The sequence below is a fragment of the Anoplophora glabripennis genome, unplaced genomic scaffold (genome assembly GCF_000390285.2).
Source record: "Anoplophora glabripennis isolate ALB-LARVAE unplaced genomic scaffold, Agla_2.0 scaffold170, whole genome shotgun sequence".
Taxonomy (NCBI): domain Eukaryota; kingdom Metazoa; phylum Arthropoda; class Insecta; order Coleoptera; family Cerambycidae; genus Anoplophora; species Anoplophora glabripennis.
In genome coordinates, this window is record NW_019416299.1 from 404905 (window position 1) to 421776 (window position 16872).

The window sequence follows — 16872 nt, forward strand, 5'->3', positions numbered from 1 at the left end:
TTAAAGTAATAAGTGGAAAATTGTTATAACAGCAAAAAAATAACTTTTTTTGATGAATTGATTTAATATTCATTTTTAAAACGTATATTCTGTATCTGAAATTGTGAATATAAGTTCTCTTATTGATGTAGACACAGATATGAGTCTAATATATACAGGGTGTTCAAAAAGTTCGGAACCCCCCTCTATCTCAGAAAATACTGCTCAAACAAAAAAATGATTAGGACAAAAGTTGCAGGGTTTTGAGTGAGCAATCCAACGGTTTTGTTACTTAAAGTTTTATTTGTTTTAAAAGCGCTTTTCGTTTATACGAATTAAATAATTATTATTATAAATGGTATAAGAATATAATTTTTATGTTTTCGAGTACGCTGCAGTTATCAGTGTGTTAAAAAGTGTATTATTCACATATTTTATTTTGTCCATTTAGAGGAGATTATACTCTCGTACACTTGTAATTCTTTAATGTAATATTATTAGAGTAGTTTAAAAATCTCATGAGCCGCGAAATGCGCGAAAGACATGGCGTATCCGCATAATTCTTCTAATAAGCACATTGTGAAAACATTGACTCAGAATTAGACCACGTGCCTCATTACAACCAGAAATGAACTAAGGCGCTCGGGCATCAATAAAGTCAATTGGCGAACGTTCGTTATATATATTTTTATTGCTTAAATTAAAATAATAAAGAATATGGCATTTTATTATGATATTTGTAATGGGATCAAAGGCTCGTTTACGTACGAGAGCTCGGGATAGACTGTGAATAATGGATGTAATGTTTTTAGGACGTAGAATAATTTAAGCGATGGTCGGAATTATGTTTCTGCTCATAAGATTTTGAAACACCTCTACTTAATATTACAAATAATCTTCAGTTTGTATTTAAGGTATTTATATTCGTTTTCTTTTATGCTAAACCTGTAAATGTATGAGTTTAATATTTATATATGAATATTGATCCATTTTTAAAATAATTAATGAATAAATAAATAATAGGGGACGTTGATTTTGATTTTGTAAGTTTGTATTTAAAATCAGTGTTTTTTTTCAATTTTATTGGCTTAAAGTTTAATTGCCCAGTTATTTTTGAAGAAGAGCAAGAACTGGATGAGATTTAAAAATTAATTACATATTTTGTAATAAATTTGTTTTTTAAAAAATAAAACATGCTTTCAAGAAAACATCTTTAGCCAGTTATAATTTTTATTTTTCGAACCTCTATATTAGAAATATGAGCGAGTTTGATTTAAAATCGAATTGTTAAACAAATTGTTTATAATAGTCGGCCATATTGGATCAGCCATTTTGAATTTTCATTTTCCGACTTCATATTCCTGTTCAGCGACATCGAAAATCCCTTTGTTGTCATTATCAATTTGAAAAAATTCGATTTAAAATTCGTTGAATTATTTTAAATGTTCTTAGAAAAACTATTTATTATTGTTTAAACAATTAAAAAACAATTAGCGTACAAAAATAAGTTTATAACTTTTTTCTAATACTTATCACCAAGTAATTTCAAAAGGTTTTAGGAAAATCCATGCTTCCCGTAATTGTTTCGAAATAATGCGTAATTTTAAGCTATCTTGACTCCACTAATATATTTTTTAAATAAAACGACCTTTTCAACGCCTCTGCCCGTTTAAAAAAATACGACCACTGTAAAAGTTTTGACCGCTAAAAGGCAGAGGTAACCGGAGAAAATTGTCGCCCAGTATATCGATTTGACTAAAGTTTTAAGAAATAATATGCTGTAATAGTCCAAATAAATGTGCCAAATTTTAACGCAATTGATAAAAGGGTTATAAAGTTATTAATGAAATTAGTTTTATTTTTATCAACTTTGAAGGTCTGCAACTCAGAAACAAAAAGTTTTTATTCAACTCTTTTTTCGTAGATCGTATTTATTTATCGTCGTGAATATGCAGTTAAATGTGGGTGAAATTCGCGGACCTATTTTATTTAAAACAACAAAAAAATAAACAGTTCCTGAGTGAATACCAAGAAACAAAATATCAGTGCTCCACAAAAGACAAGACTAAGTGTTTTTTTACCAAATTTCAACATAAAGGCAAACTAAAAAAATCGAGTTCACAAAAATTCACATTATTTTTACAAATTCGCTTAAGGCTGGCGTTTTATAGACAAGAAATGGCACTTTTAGCAGGACAATGATAGAACAAGAAAATCCATGTTTACTATAAAAATATTGAAATACAGATAATTCCTTTTTTTACGCATATTGTACTTCATAGCAGATACGCATTAGTAAAAACTGCCGCTGCATGGCATTTTCTACGAATATCACTGGCATATTTGGGTAATTTATCCCCAATAAAAGCTTTCATTATACAATATTTAATAGATAAGAGTATTTAATGCATAAACTAATAAAACGATAAAAGTGCTGCTAACTCAACAGGTTACAACAACGTCACTACGTTCTTGTTTAAATTTAACACTTTTTCCTGTGAGGAAAATGTGGGGTTTCGACAATATCAGTGGATTATTTCTAAAACTGGGTCTATAAAACAGTATATTAAAGTTATTGATCGAAGGTTTTACGAAAAGAACACTTTAGCCGCTTATATTTATGTGTAAATATTTATTTACAGCTTTATATCTTTTTAAAATATAATTTCTGATAAAGGGATTAGCGAAATTGGCATTACTAAAAAGTTTCTAAATCAACTAGGTAATCGGAGATTAAATGTTTTTATTTCCTTGTTGCACCATTGCCAACGATGACGTCTCGTTATCCTTGTTATGTGCAGCGCGCAGAAAATCAATTTTTTTAAAACTTATACCACACCAGTTAATAAAGATACCTTGATTAGCGTAACACAATAAATCTTTTTTTGAGATAATTGATTTAATGTCGGACGATCTAAGGTGGCAATGGATCTTACTCCATAAACAAGAAACGCAATTGAATATTTGAGAAATTAGAATTAATTAAAATAAAAATATATTGTAGCGAAATTCGCCCTATACTCCAGTCGAATTAGACCATAAAACCTGAAAACTTGAAAAAAAATATTAATAGACGTTTTATTGAGTGTTTAAGTTTTAATTTTTTATTTATTTTTATCAATTATTTCAAAGATATTGACTTGAAATTTGAAAAACGCTTTGTAGGGATAAATGTGCATGTTTTGGGGTGATCTGAATATTTCTATTTGCACCAGTGGCGTTCGTGCGAAAATGCCAAAATCATTTTTTAATAAGAAAATGGTATGCCACTGATTTTTTTCCGTGTTGATATTTTTTTTAGAAATCCACCATCAATTCTGAATTTCGTAGGATGTACCGTTTTTGAGGAAAAAATAAAACATTTTATTGCAAGCTGTGTATTTTTAATTTCTATTGATGTCTAGTAGGTTACTGTCAATATTTCTAAATAAAATAGAACCACCAAATTTCGAGTCAATATCTGTAAAACTCTTTGAAATAAATAATAGAAATAAATAAAAAAATTAAAATTTAAACACTCTGTATGTCGGAAACGAAGCATATCTCGACCTACGTTTATGTGAACTTTTTTTCACAAAATAACTTCGGCCACCACCCCCTAAAATATTTTGCACTTATTTACAAACACCCTGTATAAACAAAGTTTAATTGTGAATAACTTTTCTAAATAGGAATTTTTGATGTATTATACGAAAAATAGACTTACATAGAACAAAATTTTATCTTAAACATTTTTCGTCAGTCTCACCTACGGGCAAGACGATATGTGGACATCCTGTACATATTAAATGTCCGAAAGGGATTAATTTTTTATGTGTTTCTTAACTGATACAGTGGTTTACTGAGTTTTGAATTTAAAATTAGCTGTAATCGATTTTTCTAATAATTTCTTTGCAATTGACAAGCTGTATCCGTTATCCAACTTAAAATACAACTTTTTTACATCCGAATAAGGCAGAATTTTTAAATAAAAATGACTTTTTTCCTTACAATGCGAAATATAAAAGTTGTTCCTCTTTTCGCGTTAAGAAAGTTCAAGGTCGCAGGTCCATAAAATTTATCCCCAGTTGTTAAAACGAACATAAAATACAAAGTCGTTCCCTTTTATGTTTTTTACTTTTACGAGCCAGCCAAATGCTTTATTTACTCAATATTAAGTAATTTTTTTACATCTTTCCAATAATAACAGAACAGGCTTCACAAATTAGATTTTTTTTGAGAAGTTCGCCATAAAAACTACTTTCTTTCTTCTGCTTAGATTTTTCAAGCTTTGTATTAATCTTACACTTTGGAACGAAAAATAAAAATAAATCTAGTTAGATAACTCCCAGAAAAAAATTAGACACTGTATAATGGCTTGGCTGCCTGAAATTCAACACACAAAGAAATAGTCCACACAAAAAAATGTAAATTTGGGTACCTCTGACACATTTAAAAATTATTTTTACAACTACTTTTAAAACCTAGCCCCTTGAAAAGAAGTATCTCACCGCCTGCGTTCGTATATTCTTATTCTATTATTTTTAATCGTAAATGTTGTAGGCTAGGTTCGTGGCACCTTGTAGAAATTTTTCTATAAATCCTAACAGTATCACTCTGTAATGTTTCTAGTAGGCGAATTGTTTTCTATCGGTCAGCAAAATCACGTAACAGCAAAAACAAAACTAAATCTCCTACCCCGCGTCACGGCAAGCGGAGAAACTTTTGCCAGGGCCGGCCTAAGAGATAATCATGGCTGCCTATGACGACAGAATAGAGACAAGTAAAAAACGCGTTTGTCGTTTGATAAAAGGCGATGGAAGCTTCGTTGACTTTGCGTTATTTTATTTACTATGTGGCTATATTATCCTATATTGACAAATAATGTTTCCTACAAACAATATAGTTATTTATGATACAAGTGCCATTTTATTTCGTGAGTGGGGAATATTGTAACTCCACGAACAAAATAAATATTTCATCAGATGTTCAAGAAGCCGCAAATAATATATGGCGACTTGCCATATATTATTGCCCCAGAAACCGCGGCAACAATATCATATAGCATATTAAAAAAGACTTATATTGAATAGTGGAAAATGAAGAAAGTAGCAAAGAAGTTGACTAAAAGTATGCTTTTGGCTTACTTCGAAGAAAAATGTAAGTTATGAAAGGCGTCAACACTGTGGTCTAATTTCCCTATGATAAAAGCTAGTTTGCAAATTGCTAGTTTGCTAGTAGCGTTTTTAAAACGAAAAAGTGTAGGATATCGGTCAAAAAAATTGAAAATATTTCAAGGGCAACGGTGAACGACGAACAAAAAACAACAAAAATAGTTATTTTTGTATTTAGAATGCGAAATGGAACTTTGGCGTTCATGGAAGTTATTTTGTCGAGCTTAGCCAGGCAAAATATCCACTCGAGAACGCAAAAGCAAGTGTCTGTGGAGCTTTGAGAAGAGATGAGTTGCTAAAGATCGATGATATAGAAGAGAAAGATTCAATTATTATTACAGAAGAGAATTTAAACTCGCACAGTAATGAGGACATTTACTCTGATTTACTCTGAAAGCACTCAGTTTTAGTTTAAATAGAATCACAAATGATAGTACAGTCATTGAAGCTGAAAATCTGCTGTAATCACCGAATTCTTTGAAACTGCATGGATTTGCATGAAAATTTAGAATAAGGCTCATGTTTTTTAGGAGTAAAAATTACCCCTAAGTGAAAAAAATTGAAAAAATTAAGTTTTAAACATTTTATTAAAAAAAACTTGTTTAAGCACAAAGATTAAATAATGTTCCATGTTTTATGATATATTTGATCTTTTCGACCCTTTATTTAACCCTTAAAAACTACCCCTACGCAAAAAATAATAATAAAAAATTACTTTCTAATGATTTGGAATGATTAAATCGTGCAACTATTTAAAATAAAAGTTACCTTATAGATAATAAAAGAATTTTTCCCTTTCAACCCCTAAAAACCACCCCTGTATTGACAAAAATGATAAAACATTACTTTTTAAAAGCTTGGAATGCTTTAACGGTACAATTATTTAAAATAAAAATTCCCTCATTGCTTATTTGTATCTTATAACACTTTTCAACCCTTATAAATCACGCCTGTGCTAAAAAAATGATAAAAAATTACGTTTTAAGTCTTGGAATGCTATAATTGTGCAATAATTTGAAATAAAAATTCCCTTATATTTTTTATGAAAGAATATTTTACTTTTGCCATATTTAACTCTTATAAACTACTCTTTCACCAATATTAATGTAAAATATTTTTATTAGGTATAATCGATTTTTAAATATAATCAAATAAAAGAGCCTATTTTGCTCCGAAAAAATGTTATTGGTTTTTTTACCATAACTCGGTTAATTTTGAAGCTATAGTATCCTACAAAAGATAATTTCTAGAGCTGTAAGATCGTTTGCATATAAAAACTTTTAAATCCTTCGTTTTTTAAAGGGAAGGGATCGAAGGGCTCGAGACAGGTCGTTTTTTCACTAAAATGGATACTTCAAGCGGCGATATCTCCTTTATTTTTTATGCTATAGAAATAAAAAAAGCAAAATATTTGTTGAAAAAAAGCTACATTTTTGTTATCTAATCATTTTTTACGTATCTTTCATAGTTTCAGAGTTATTATATAAATAAGGCAATTTTTTTTTGGAATCATGAAAAATACGTTTTCAATTTTTACCGTACATTATTCAAAAAATACGAATTCTAAACCGGTCTAACTTCAGGATCGTATGAAAAATACTAAAACAAAACTAATTGTAAAGGGTCTACGATTAATTTTAAATCTGATGGAAATGGTACAGCGTTTACTACTCATTTTTCTTTAAAAAATATGAGCAATCCATCTGTTCTTGACGATAACTCCTTCAATTTTACTCTAATTAACTTTTATAAGTGCTCATTTTGAAGGCCTTTTGAGTAGTACAAGAAACTCCAGAATCGTTATACACGTAAAATTAATCATTTTTTCGTTATTTGACGTTGAATACATCGATTCGAGTATTCTCCCAAAACAAGTCCCATTACACTAACCATATTTCACTTTGTATAGGGCGTACAACACTTTTTAGAAAACGACTTTCTTTGTTTATTTATAAGCTACATTTTTGTTCACTACACTTTTTTAAATAAAATGAGTGGTTTTTGAGTTATTCGCGTAAAATACTTTGAAAGAGCGTTTTTTTTCATTCAAAATTCCAAATTCTCAATCGTGAATAACTAAAAAATTACTAATTTCTCGAAAAAATTCTTGGAAAACTTTTTGCTCAAGATTTGATTCTCTATCGATTTTTGAAAAAAAAATTCCACCCCCGAGAACGACGGAAGCGCCAATCGGCGCTATGTCACTAATATTCATTGACCTTTTTTCTAACTATCTGCCAAATTTCAAGTTGATCGGTTCAGTTTTAAAGAATTCGAAGGGAGAAATGCTTCAACGACTGTACTATGAGTAAATTGATTAAAATGCACAATATTGAGTGAAAATCTACTCAATAATTTCACTCTGAAGTTATATTGCTTTCTCTCACACCGATTTTTTTACAGTGTAGGTTCAATTATTAACTTTGTCTTTAACCTTTCCCTTCATATTTAAAAAATTTATGGCAAAAGACACTTATTTCTGTTTAAAACGTCACTTATTTGAAGTAATAAGAAAATATTTGCTGCATTCCTGGGATAACAACCTAACAACTCTGACAAAAACTGAACCATTCTGGCACCGGGGTATAGCGCCAAATAAAAAAGTAACCTGTTGCCTTCGCAGGGCTCCAAAAAGTCCGGGGCCGGCCCTGCCCCCCCGCCAACTATTTCAAAACGCAGAACAGTCGATGGCCGCCTCTAATTTCTCGGTGGCTAGATGCAGTTTCACCGAAAGCGAGAGTGTCCGAGCTAAATAACAATCGAATAATGCCAGCAAAAAGCGAAGCAAGCGGACCAAGACACCTCGAGGAATTGGCCGGCCATCGTTACAAAACAAACGCCAGTTGCAACAGCCAACCTTGCGTCCAAGGAGGCAGCAAAAAAATTCGTTTGCCTACGACCAGGACGGAATCTATACCGCGTCGCCAGTGCGTTATCAGTGCCGCCAAACGTTTACTGCTTGATAAAGACTTATCTCTGCCGTATAAAGCCAGCCGAGGGGACGGCAGGATCCAGTTGCGGAAAAGCGAAAAGGGCCGGAAACCAAGATGAAGGTCCTAGTGACGGTCGTATGCGGATTGCTAGTGCTGACAGCAGAGAGTAAGTGCTACCCCAATTGCTTGTTTAAGGTGACGTCGCGAGTCGAACGCCCTGTGCGAGGTCTCTTCCGCTCGATTTCAAATTCCAAAACAGCTGGTAGAAGTTGTCGTTTAAATAGTGTGAATTGTTCTGCGGTACAATAACAAACAAGGACTGGTTGCGTGGTGTTTGGTGTCATTCTTGAAAATATATTTTTTTCTAACAGCATAAATTAAGTACAATACTTTAAAATTGCTGCGGCACTATATAGGATGTTTTTTTTTTGGAACTGAGCGTTTTACTTTCTCTGTTACGCTCGGGAGAGAATGGAACTATACAGGGTGAGTTATAATTAGATGTAAAAGGACACTGTAGACTGAAAACAAAGCAATTGTTCAATTAAAAATATAAGAAATAAAAAACCTCGAGCATACTCAATTCTGAAACCGGAGCTTAATAAATATTGAAACAAAATTCAATTCAAAGATCTTGGAAGTAATTTTTTATACTGAGGCATTTTGGTGCTGAGGTAAATGCGATTAATTGTTTTGTTTTAGCCAGAATAACCTGCAGTTAATTTTTTTACATCTAATTATAACTCACTGGTCTTTTAAGGGAATATTTTTTCGTGCATTTACGTTTACTTCTCAAGATACAATGCATTATTTTTAGCAATGTATCAACCAAATATCTCGGAAAATGTTTGGCATAAATATAACTTGCATTGGCGATTTAACGAAATATAGGTTAAAATTTACTTAATCTGAATACAATGATATCTATCAGTGGCAGGGATATTAAAAAAAAGTTGTTTTTATTTCATTACACAACGAATTGCAATTAACTTTAAATTGTTCATATCCTAAAAAATTTTTAGGATTTTTTATTGCGGATACAGTATTTTAAATAAAATGTAAGTAATCTAAAGACTCATTGGTATAGAAATTTTGAAAATTAAGTTGCAACAACAAAATCCTATAATTTTCATTATTAGTCCAGAAAAATAAGAAAAAAGTGAATGAAATTTTTCTCTCCGAGATTTTTTTTATAGAAAAGTATAGGTTTTGAGGATAGAAAACATAGCAACCACCAGCAGCATACGTATAGCGTTTTGAGATATAGATATGTATATATAATTTTTCGCGTTTTTTTGACAAAGAACTGCCAATATTTCAATGAAAATGCATTTTTTCAAAAAAAGTTTCAAATAAAAGTTGTTCAAAATAAAATTTCCTACGACATTTTCCCTTATATTTTTTAAATGAAGTACAGATTATGTGAAAATTAATGTTTTTAAATATGATGACAATAGGAAAGGAATTTTCTAGAGCTGCAAAGGTAAAAAAATACACCAATATATTTTTTTAATTTATTTATAATTAAAAAACAACTTTTTTATTTATTATTTTTAACAATATTTTATGGACATATCTAAGTTTCTTATGTAAAACAGCTTCATCGCTGTTGCAAAAAAAATTCGAAGAAAACAGATTTTCCTGGAAAATTTAAAAAAGCGCATAATTAATTCGTAATGCACACACACCCTCGAAAACCTTTAAAATGATACGTTTGATGCTCATAAATATTCAAACCTCAGAAAACTGTATAAGATTTTCCAAGAATTTTCCTCAATTTTCTTTTCTATATACAGGGTGTTTCAGAAAGACCTCCCGTAAATACAGGGGGTGATAGTACGACAAAAAATAAGAATTTTTTGTCTTATGAACTATATGTCTATCTCCTCTTGTTTTCGAGATACAGAGCGACAAATTAAAATTTTTTAAATAGAATTTTTGCGAAAATCTCCAAACGGTGAGAAATATTTTTATGAAATTTGCTATTCCGGGGTTTTTAAGGATGCCAAATACGCTGGTCTAATTATTTTTTGGATATTTCACAGAGGGCGCTAGTTATGCTCCATTCCTATTAAATTTTAAGCTCTAATTTTTTTAAAGTTAGGTTTTTTACCATTCGGGCTCCAATTTCTAATGTACCATTTTATTTTCTAAAAATAATGTACTCTTGTTAGAACTTCCTAATGTGGACGGTTTTCGAGAAAAAAGGTTTTTAATTAAACTCTTACAATATTAGGGTGTATAAAAAAATAAGTGACTTTTCTCAAAGTAGGCTTCTGTCAAGACTTATTGATGGATGTCTCATAAACAACGCATACATTCTTAGTACTATTTTAAACTCTAATTAACCTTATATCAAAATTTTAGTGACTGTAATTAGTCATTACAAACTACAGTCACTAAAAATCACAATGTAGTGTCCAATATTTTCGCACAAACCAAGCTACGACGTGATGAAACCTGTGAATGATATCGTAAATTCGTCGAGAAGTAACATTGCAAAATATTAGACGAATTTTATTGTACACCATCACCCTCTGCAGGGATTTTGAAATAACTCGAACAAAATTGTAGTTCACACAGTTTCTAGATGTAAATTTATTTGTTAAAATCAGGGCAAGTTGCATTATGTTTGAATAATTTACTAGCGTCAATTAGCATTAAGTTTTCTTTGTAAACATAGTTTTTAGGAAGTTATTAGGTGTTCTATGTTACAATTACGCACGTATTTTCCCTTTTTAGCCCACATTTAGACGTGAAATTAATTATAAAAATAATTTGACCATCGAACTACTTGCGATATTATTATTCTGCGATTAAGAAATGTCTAACAAAGTTAATTATCCAGTAATTATAAATGTATTTAGTAAATGAATTAACTAGCTTTTGCGTAATTTTGGGAAACAAATAATATATAATTAAGTACTGCCTAGACAATAAACTTGTTTGGTTCATCCTGTAGCTTTAAAGTTACAGTGAAACTTACCGACCACGGTGAATTCCTTTTTTTCCTAAGAAATATTTATTCCTACGACTGAGTCTGTCATAAATTAGAGACCATAGAAAATTCGTCGTATCCTATTCAGTTACACCGGTGACGAAACAGTTTGCAGCACTTCTTTCTATATTTGTTGTATATTTATTTATAAATAAACTGCGAACCGGGTCAATAGAATTTTTTACGGACTCAATGATTATTGACTAGCTAAAGAAATTATAAAACTTGCTGTTATTGATAAAGTGGCAGAATTGAAAGTCTAGAAAGAAAATTGTGTTTCATTAAAATGAGGAATATTTGTTGTTTTTGATAAAAAAATACCAATTTGCTTTGATACAAGTCATTACAAAGTGAATGTTTAAATTCATATGTTTTTTTAAATGCAGGAAACGTTTTTCATGGAAAAACAATTAAAATATTGGTTTATTCCAAAAATGTTCATGACAATGTTGCTACTATTAATCTAACGTGACTTTACTCAACCCTTTATAGCCAATAATTACTTCCATTTTTGCAATTACACCTTATATCTATTAATATTTTCAATAGAATGTTATTTCAGTAATAAATATCAAAAAAATACTTGAAACCAATTACAAATAATAAGCATTCTTCATTACTGAAGTATTTTATCGCGTGAGTTTATGTATCACCTTGTTTACAGTCTGTTTGATTATAAAGGCCCCGGTTATCCATTTTTGTACACTGCAAAGTATACCTACATATACAGGGTGTTTCCAGATTAAGTCGACAAACTTTAAGGAGATATTCCTCATAAAAAAATTTGAAAAAAAGCAAGTATTATTTTCCAGAGACGTTAAAGATTTAAAAAATTTATACTTGATTTATTTCTTATTTTTTATGAGGAATATATCCTTAAAGATTGTCGACTTAATCCTGAAACACCCTGTATATTTTTAAATAGAATGTTATTTTCTTTATACTAACGGACAAAATTGTTTTTTTCGTCACACTGGAGATGAGTGGTGACGTCATCGATATTTTTTTAAATGGAATTGTATAAATTATTTTGCGCGTTTTGATTGATTTTTTTATTTTTTTCCCAACCTTATAAAATTTGTATGCCTTTGCATAACGAAATTTTTGAAAAAAAAATTAGAAAACTTTCAGCCTTTGACTTTAGTTTACGGTGCTCGCTTTCTAAATCAATAGAAGGCGCTGGAAAAACAATTTTGCATACCGCTTATCTGTCACATATCGTTTGTTTGTAATTGTTGTCACCTTTTAATTTTAACTGATAAGAAAATGAATGATTTTAATCAAGAAGTTGAAATGCTGCAGGTTTATTATGAATGTAGACACACATAAATATTTGCAGACCGCTGGATTGTTACTAGAGGATCCATATATTGGCCGCCACGATCCCCAGATATTAATACACTGGATTTATTTTTCTAGGGTTTATCTAACACTACCAAACAACACTGATCAGTTGAAAGACACAATCAGGACCGCAATAAATAACTCGTAACTATGAATAAATGTAAAGTCGCTACACTGTTATATCTACAAACGTAATAAACTAATTCATTAAAATCATTCATCTTGTGACTTGTATCCTTGGCACTAAAAATATCTTTCTTATAGGCGTGGGGGAACAGTGCGTGACATGCAGTGGAGAAGAGTGCAACAGTGCCAATACTGTCCAGGACTGCAGCAGAGACGTGCCGGCTTTGCCCTTCGACCTCGGCTACGCCGAAGACCAAAACCAAGTCGATGTCAGCTATGGGTGCCTAAATTTGGTATACAGAACTAATAACCATGGTAAGCTGCTCCATATTTTAGAGTGTTGTAACATTTTACATATTATTTTTACTATTTTTCAAGTTGTCTTAGTTACTTGATGTTTGCTTCAGGTACATCCGAAACGCTGAGACAGTGTGTCATGTTACCACAGACAGGCAGCGTCTGTGAAGACATTTCTAATGTGGTCCAGGTCGAGAGTTGCAGTGTCCAATACAACAGTCTATTCCGCTCTGTAATTGGGGATGAAGAAGTTGTTGAGATGGCTGTAGATGATGTACCTAATTCGGTTTCTACCGAGACTCCTGAACCTTCGTCAATTTCTACCGACACAACTGAACCTCCAACAACTCCCACCGAGACCACCGAACCTCCAACAACTACCACCGAGACCACTGAGCCACCAACAACTCCCACCGAAACCACTGAACCACCGACAACTCCCACCGAGACTACCGAACCCCCAGCAACTCCCACCGAGACTACCGAACCTCCAACAACTCCCACCGAGACTACGGAACCTCCAACAACTCCCACCGAGACCTCCGAACCTCCAACGACTCCCACCGAGACCACCGAACCTCCAACGACTCCCACCGAGACCACTGAACCCCCAACAACTCCCGAGACTACTGAAAATTCATCACCTTCCACCGAGACCCCTGAAACTTCACCACCTTCTACCGAGACTACTGAACCTTCACCACCTTCCACCGAGACCCCTGAACCAACTACCACTGAGGATCCTGAAACAACAACCTCTGGAACTATTGAATCTTCACCAACTACTTCCGGAAGCTCTGAAATACCGCCATCTACGACTGAAATTGCTGATTCTACGTCTGAGAATCCTGCAACCACGACTAAAAGTCCTGTTACACCTGAACCAACTACAGAACCAACTACAGAATCTACTACAGAACCAACTACAGAACCAACTACAGAACAACCCACTACACCTGGTGGCAGCGTGACGCATTCGATTTCAATGTCGCTTCTATTATTAATACTTGCATTCGCACTGTTAAATTAAACTACTGCACTGTTCTAATCATCGTTGAGGTTTCATAGAACTAGGTGATTGTGACGAGAACCGAGAGCGAAATCTAGACCTCAAATATTTATTGAAATAAGAAAAACCATATGTTTTTTATATTTATTTTTTATAAAATCCTGGAACGTAGGTCTATATTTATTAACTTATTTCATCGTTAATTGTTTTAATAAAATCTATCTTGTTAATTTGACGCTTTTTTTGTGATGTTTGTAACTTTTCTTAAACACTATTTTCAAATTGTTTCAAATATTTTGTTTGGTTATTTACGTAGATTTCTATAGAATATTAGAAAAAACGCAATTTTTTCGAATGATCTGTAACATATTAACTCTTGCTGAATTTATTAGATTCGTTTATTTATTGCAATCCTAGATATAAATAAATTATTGCAAATACATTTATCTTCCCATGCGACATAAATATGCCAATGTATAACACAATTAAACAATTATTTTTACAAATTATTATAGGCTTATCAGGAACGTCTCATAAATCATGTTGCAAAGACAGCTGCACAGTCACAAATATAATTTAATTCTCTTTTAAAAAATTATCACATATACGATTACTATATTTTATTTTTCCTCACGATCTCGCTCGATATTAAGAATCGAATTAAAAACAACCTGTACGTCTGTGGTATTATCCTTGATGGTAAAATTGTCCTTGCATTTTTCTGCCTCCAGAAATTTTTTCGTTGCTTTAATAATATCCTTATTAATATCGCTGTCAACATTAGGTCCGTTGGGTTGGTACTCTAAAATCGTAGAAGCATTATAAGCAGGTGAGTCAGAAATTGAAGAAACGTTTACTTGTTTCTCACTTGTAGTACCGTTTGGTATTCTCTGTCCGACCAAACTACCCCAAATACCACCCCTTGATCCAGCGAAAGATGGTCTATTAGGTTGGTACTCTAAAATCGTAACAGATGTAGAATTGAGAACATTTGTCTCTTTATCGGTAGTGGTACTACCATCTGGTACCCTTTGCCCTACCAAATTTTCCCAAGTACCACCCGTTGATCCAGCGAAAGAAGGTCTGTTAGGTTTATAATCCAAAACTATAGAAGGACTAGAAGTTGTAGTAAAAATTGGAGAATCGTTTCCTCGTTTCTCAGTTGTGGTACCGTTTGGTACCTTTTGTCCAACCAAACTTTCCCAAGTACCGCCTGTTGATCCTGCGAAAGAAGGTCTATTGGGCTGGTACTCTAATACTGTAGAAGTAGAGTTGACAACAACCACTGACTGTTTCTCGGTAGTGGTACTGCTATCTGGTATCCTTTGTCCTACCAAACTTTCCCAAGTACCACCCGTTGATCCAGCGAAAGAAGGTCTGTTAGGTTTATAATCCAAAACTATAGAAGGACTAGAAGTTGTAAAAAAAATTGGAGAATCGTTTCCTTGTTTCTCAGTTGTGGTACCGTTTGGTACTTTTTGTCCAACCAAACTTTCCCAAGTACCACCCATTGATCCAACGAAAGAAGGTCTATTAGGTTTATATTCCAAAATTACGGAATTAGATGTTGACGAATGGGAAATAATTGCTTGTTTCTCAGTTGTGGTACTGTTTGGTACTCTCTGTCCCACCAAACTTTCCCAAGTACCACCCGTTGATCCAGCAAAGGAGGGTCTATTAGGTTTATAATCCAAAACGATAGAAGGACTAGAAGTTGTAGTAAAAATGGGAAAATCGTTTCCTTGTTTCTCAGTTGTGGTACCGTTTGGTACTCTTTGTCCAACCAAACTTTCCCAGGTGCCACCCGTTGATCCAGCGAAAGAAGGTCTGTTAGGTTTATAATCCAAATCTATAGAAGGACTAGAAGTTGTACTAGAAATTGGAGAATCGTTTCCTTGTTTCTCAGTTGTGGTACCGTTTGGTACTCTTTGTCCAACCAAACTTTCCCAAGTACCACCTGTTGATCCCGCGAAAGATGGTCTGTCAGGTTGATACTCTAAAACGATAGAAGGTCTAGAAGTTGTTGAGGAATTAGAGTTGAAAATAACATTCGTTGGCTTCTCAATAGCAGTACCATTTGGGTTTTTTTGCACAAGATAACCCTCCCAGGTACCTCCAATGGATCCAGCGAAAGATGGACGGTTTGGTTTGTATTCCAAGACAGTAGAAGGCTGAACACCACTGTCATCTTTATTAGTTTGGTTTAGTACTGCTTCTATAGTAGTGTTCTGGTACCTGAAATAATGTTTGCTTAGTTTCCGTTAACTGTGATGAAATAATGTTATTACTGTTTAATTCATTCTTACTCACCTCACAGTAGTATAAGATTGTTCTTCTTGGATGGTAGTACCAGAAGAACTAAAACCGTCCCCTTGTTTGGGAGGAAGTGACGTTGATTTGTCCACTTTTTCCGGCCAAGGCGTACCAGGTGGTACCCTCTGCCCAACGTAACTTTCCCAAGTACCACCTGTAGATCCCGCAAAGGAAGGTCTGTCGGGTTGGTATTCCAAAACAATAGGAGGCTGCGAGGAACTCGGCACCTTCGAAGAGTTCTCGATGTGAGCCTCTGTGGTGGTTCTAGAGGAATCTGTCACATTAACAGGTCCTGTAGTACCAGACGTAGCTGTTTCTGTACTAGAAATGGTGTACAATTTATCTTCTAAGGTCGGTTTGGGAGTGGTGGAGTAATCTTCGGCTTTGGCAGGCCATGGCGTACCAAGTGGTATGATTTGCCCTACGTAGTTTGACAAGGTACCTCCAGATATCCCCGCGTAGGACGGTCTGTTTGAGCTGGCTGGCAAGAAGACAAAGAATAATATGCAACTGTCTTTTCACACTGACAGAAGGATCTAATTTTCGATTTTTTGCATAAAATTAGAAATAATTTTTGATTATAGATTGTGAGATGTTACTACTGAATTAAAAAATCCTGAATTTCTGCAAGTGTCAGCGAGTAAAAAGGCCATCAGTTATTGATTATACATATAATATGATTGATATATTTTCAATTATTTGCAATACCTAAGTTTGTAA

The 16872-nt window shown here is 33.0% G+C and overlaps 2 protein-coding genes across 3 annotated transcripts in view; one reads left to right on the top strand and one right to left on the bottom strand.

Annotated features, from left to right (window-relative positions):
- LOC108903969 (uncharacterized protein PB18E9.04c) overlaps window positions 1–13980 on the top strand; it is a 35978-nt gene extending 21998 nt beyond the window's left edge. Inside the window, exons 1-3 of one of the 2 annotated variants that reach the window (XM_018706321.1) lie at window positions 8116–8231; window positions 12672–12848; window positions 12941–13980. In XM_018706321.1, coding sequence (XP_018561837.1) covers window positions 8180–8231; window positions 12672–12848; window positions 12941–13860 — 1149 coding nt within the window. In that variant the 5' untranslated portion in view covers window positions 8116–8179 and the 3' untranslated portion in view covers window positions 13861–13980. Of the gene's footprint in view, window positions 1–8115; window positions 8232–12671; window positions 12849–12940 lie in introns of those variants that run through there. The other variant, XM_018706320.1, reaches the window with a different exon arrangement.
- A 239-nt stretch (window positions 13981–14219) lies between these two features.
- The window catches only part of LOC108903968, a 7321-nt gene continuing 4668 nt past the window's right edge, over window positions 14220–16872 (bottom strand). Inside the window, exons 2-3 of the mRNA XM_018706319.1 lie at window positions 16150–16633; window positions 14220–16074 (exon numbers count right to left, since the gene is read on the bottom strand). Of these exons, the coding sequence (XP_018561835.1) occupies window positions 14460–16074; window positions 16150–16633 (2099 nt within the window). The 3' untranslated portion in view covers window positions 14220–14459. The remainder of the gene's footprint in view (window positions 16075–16149; window positions 16634–16872) is intronic.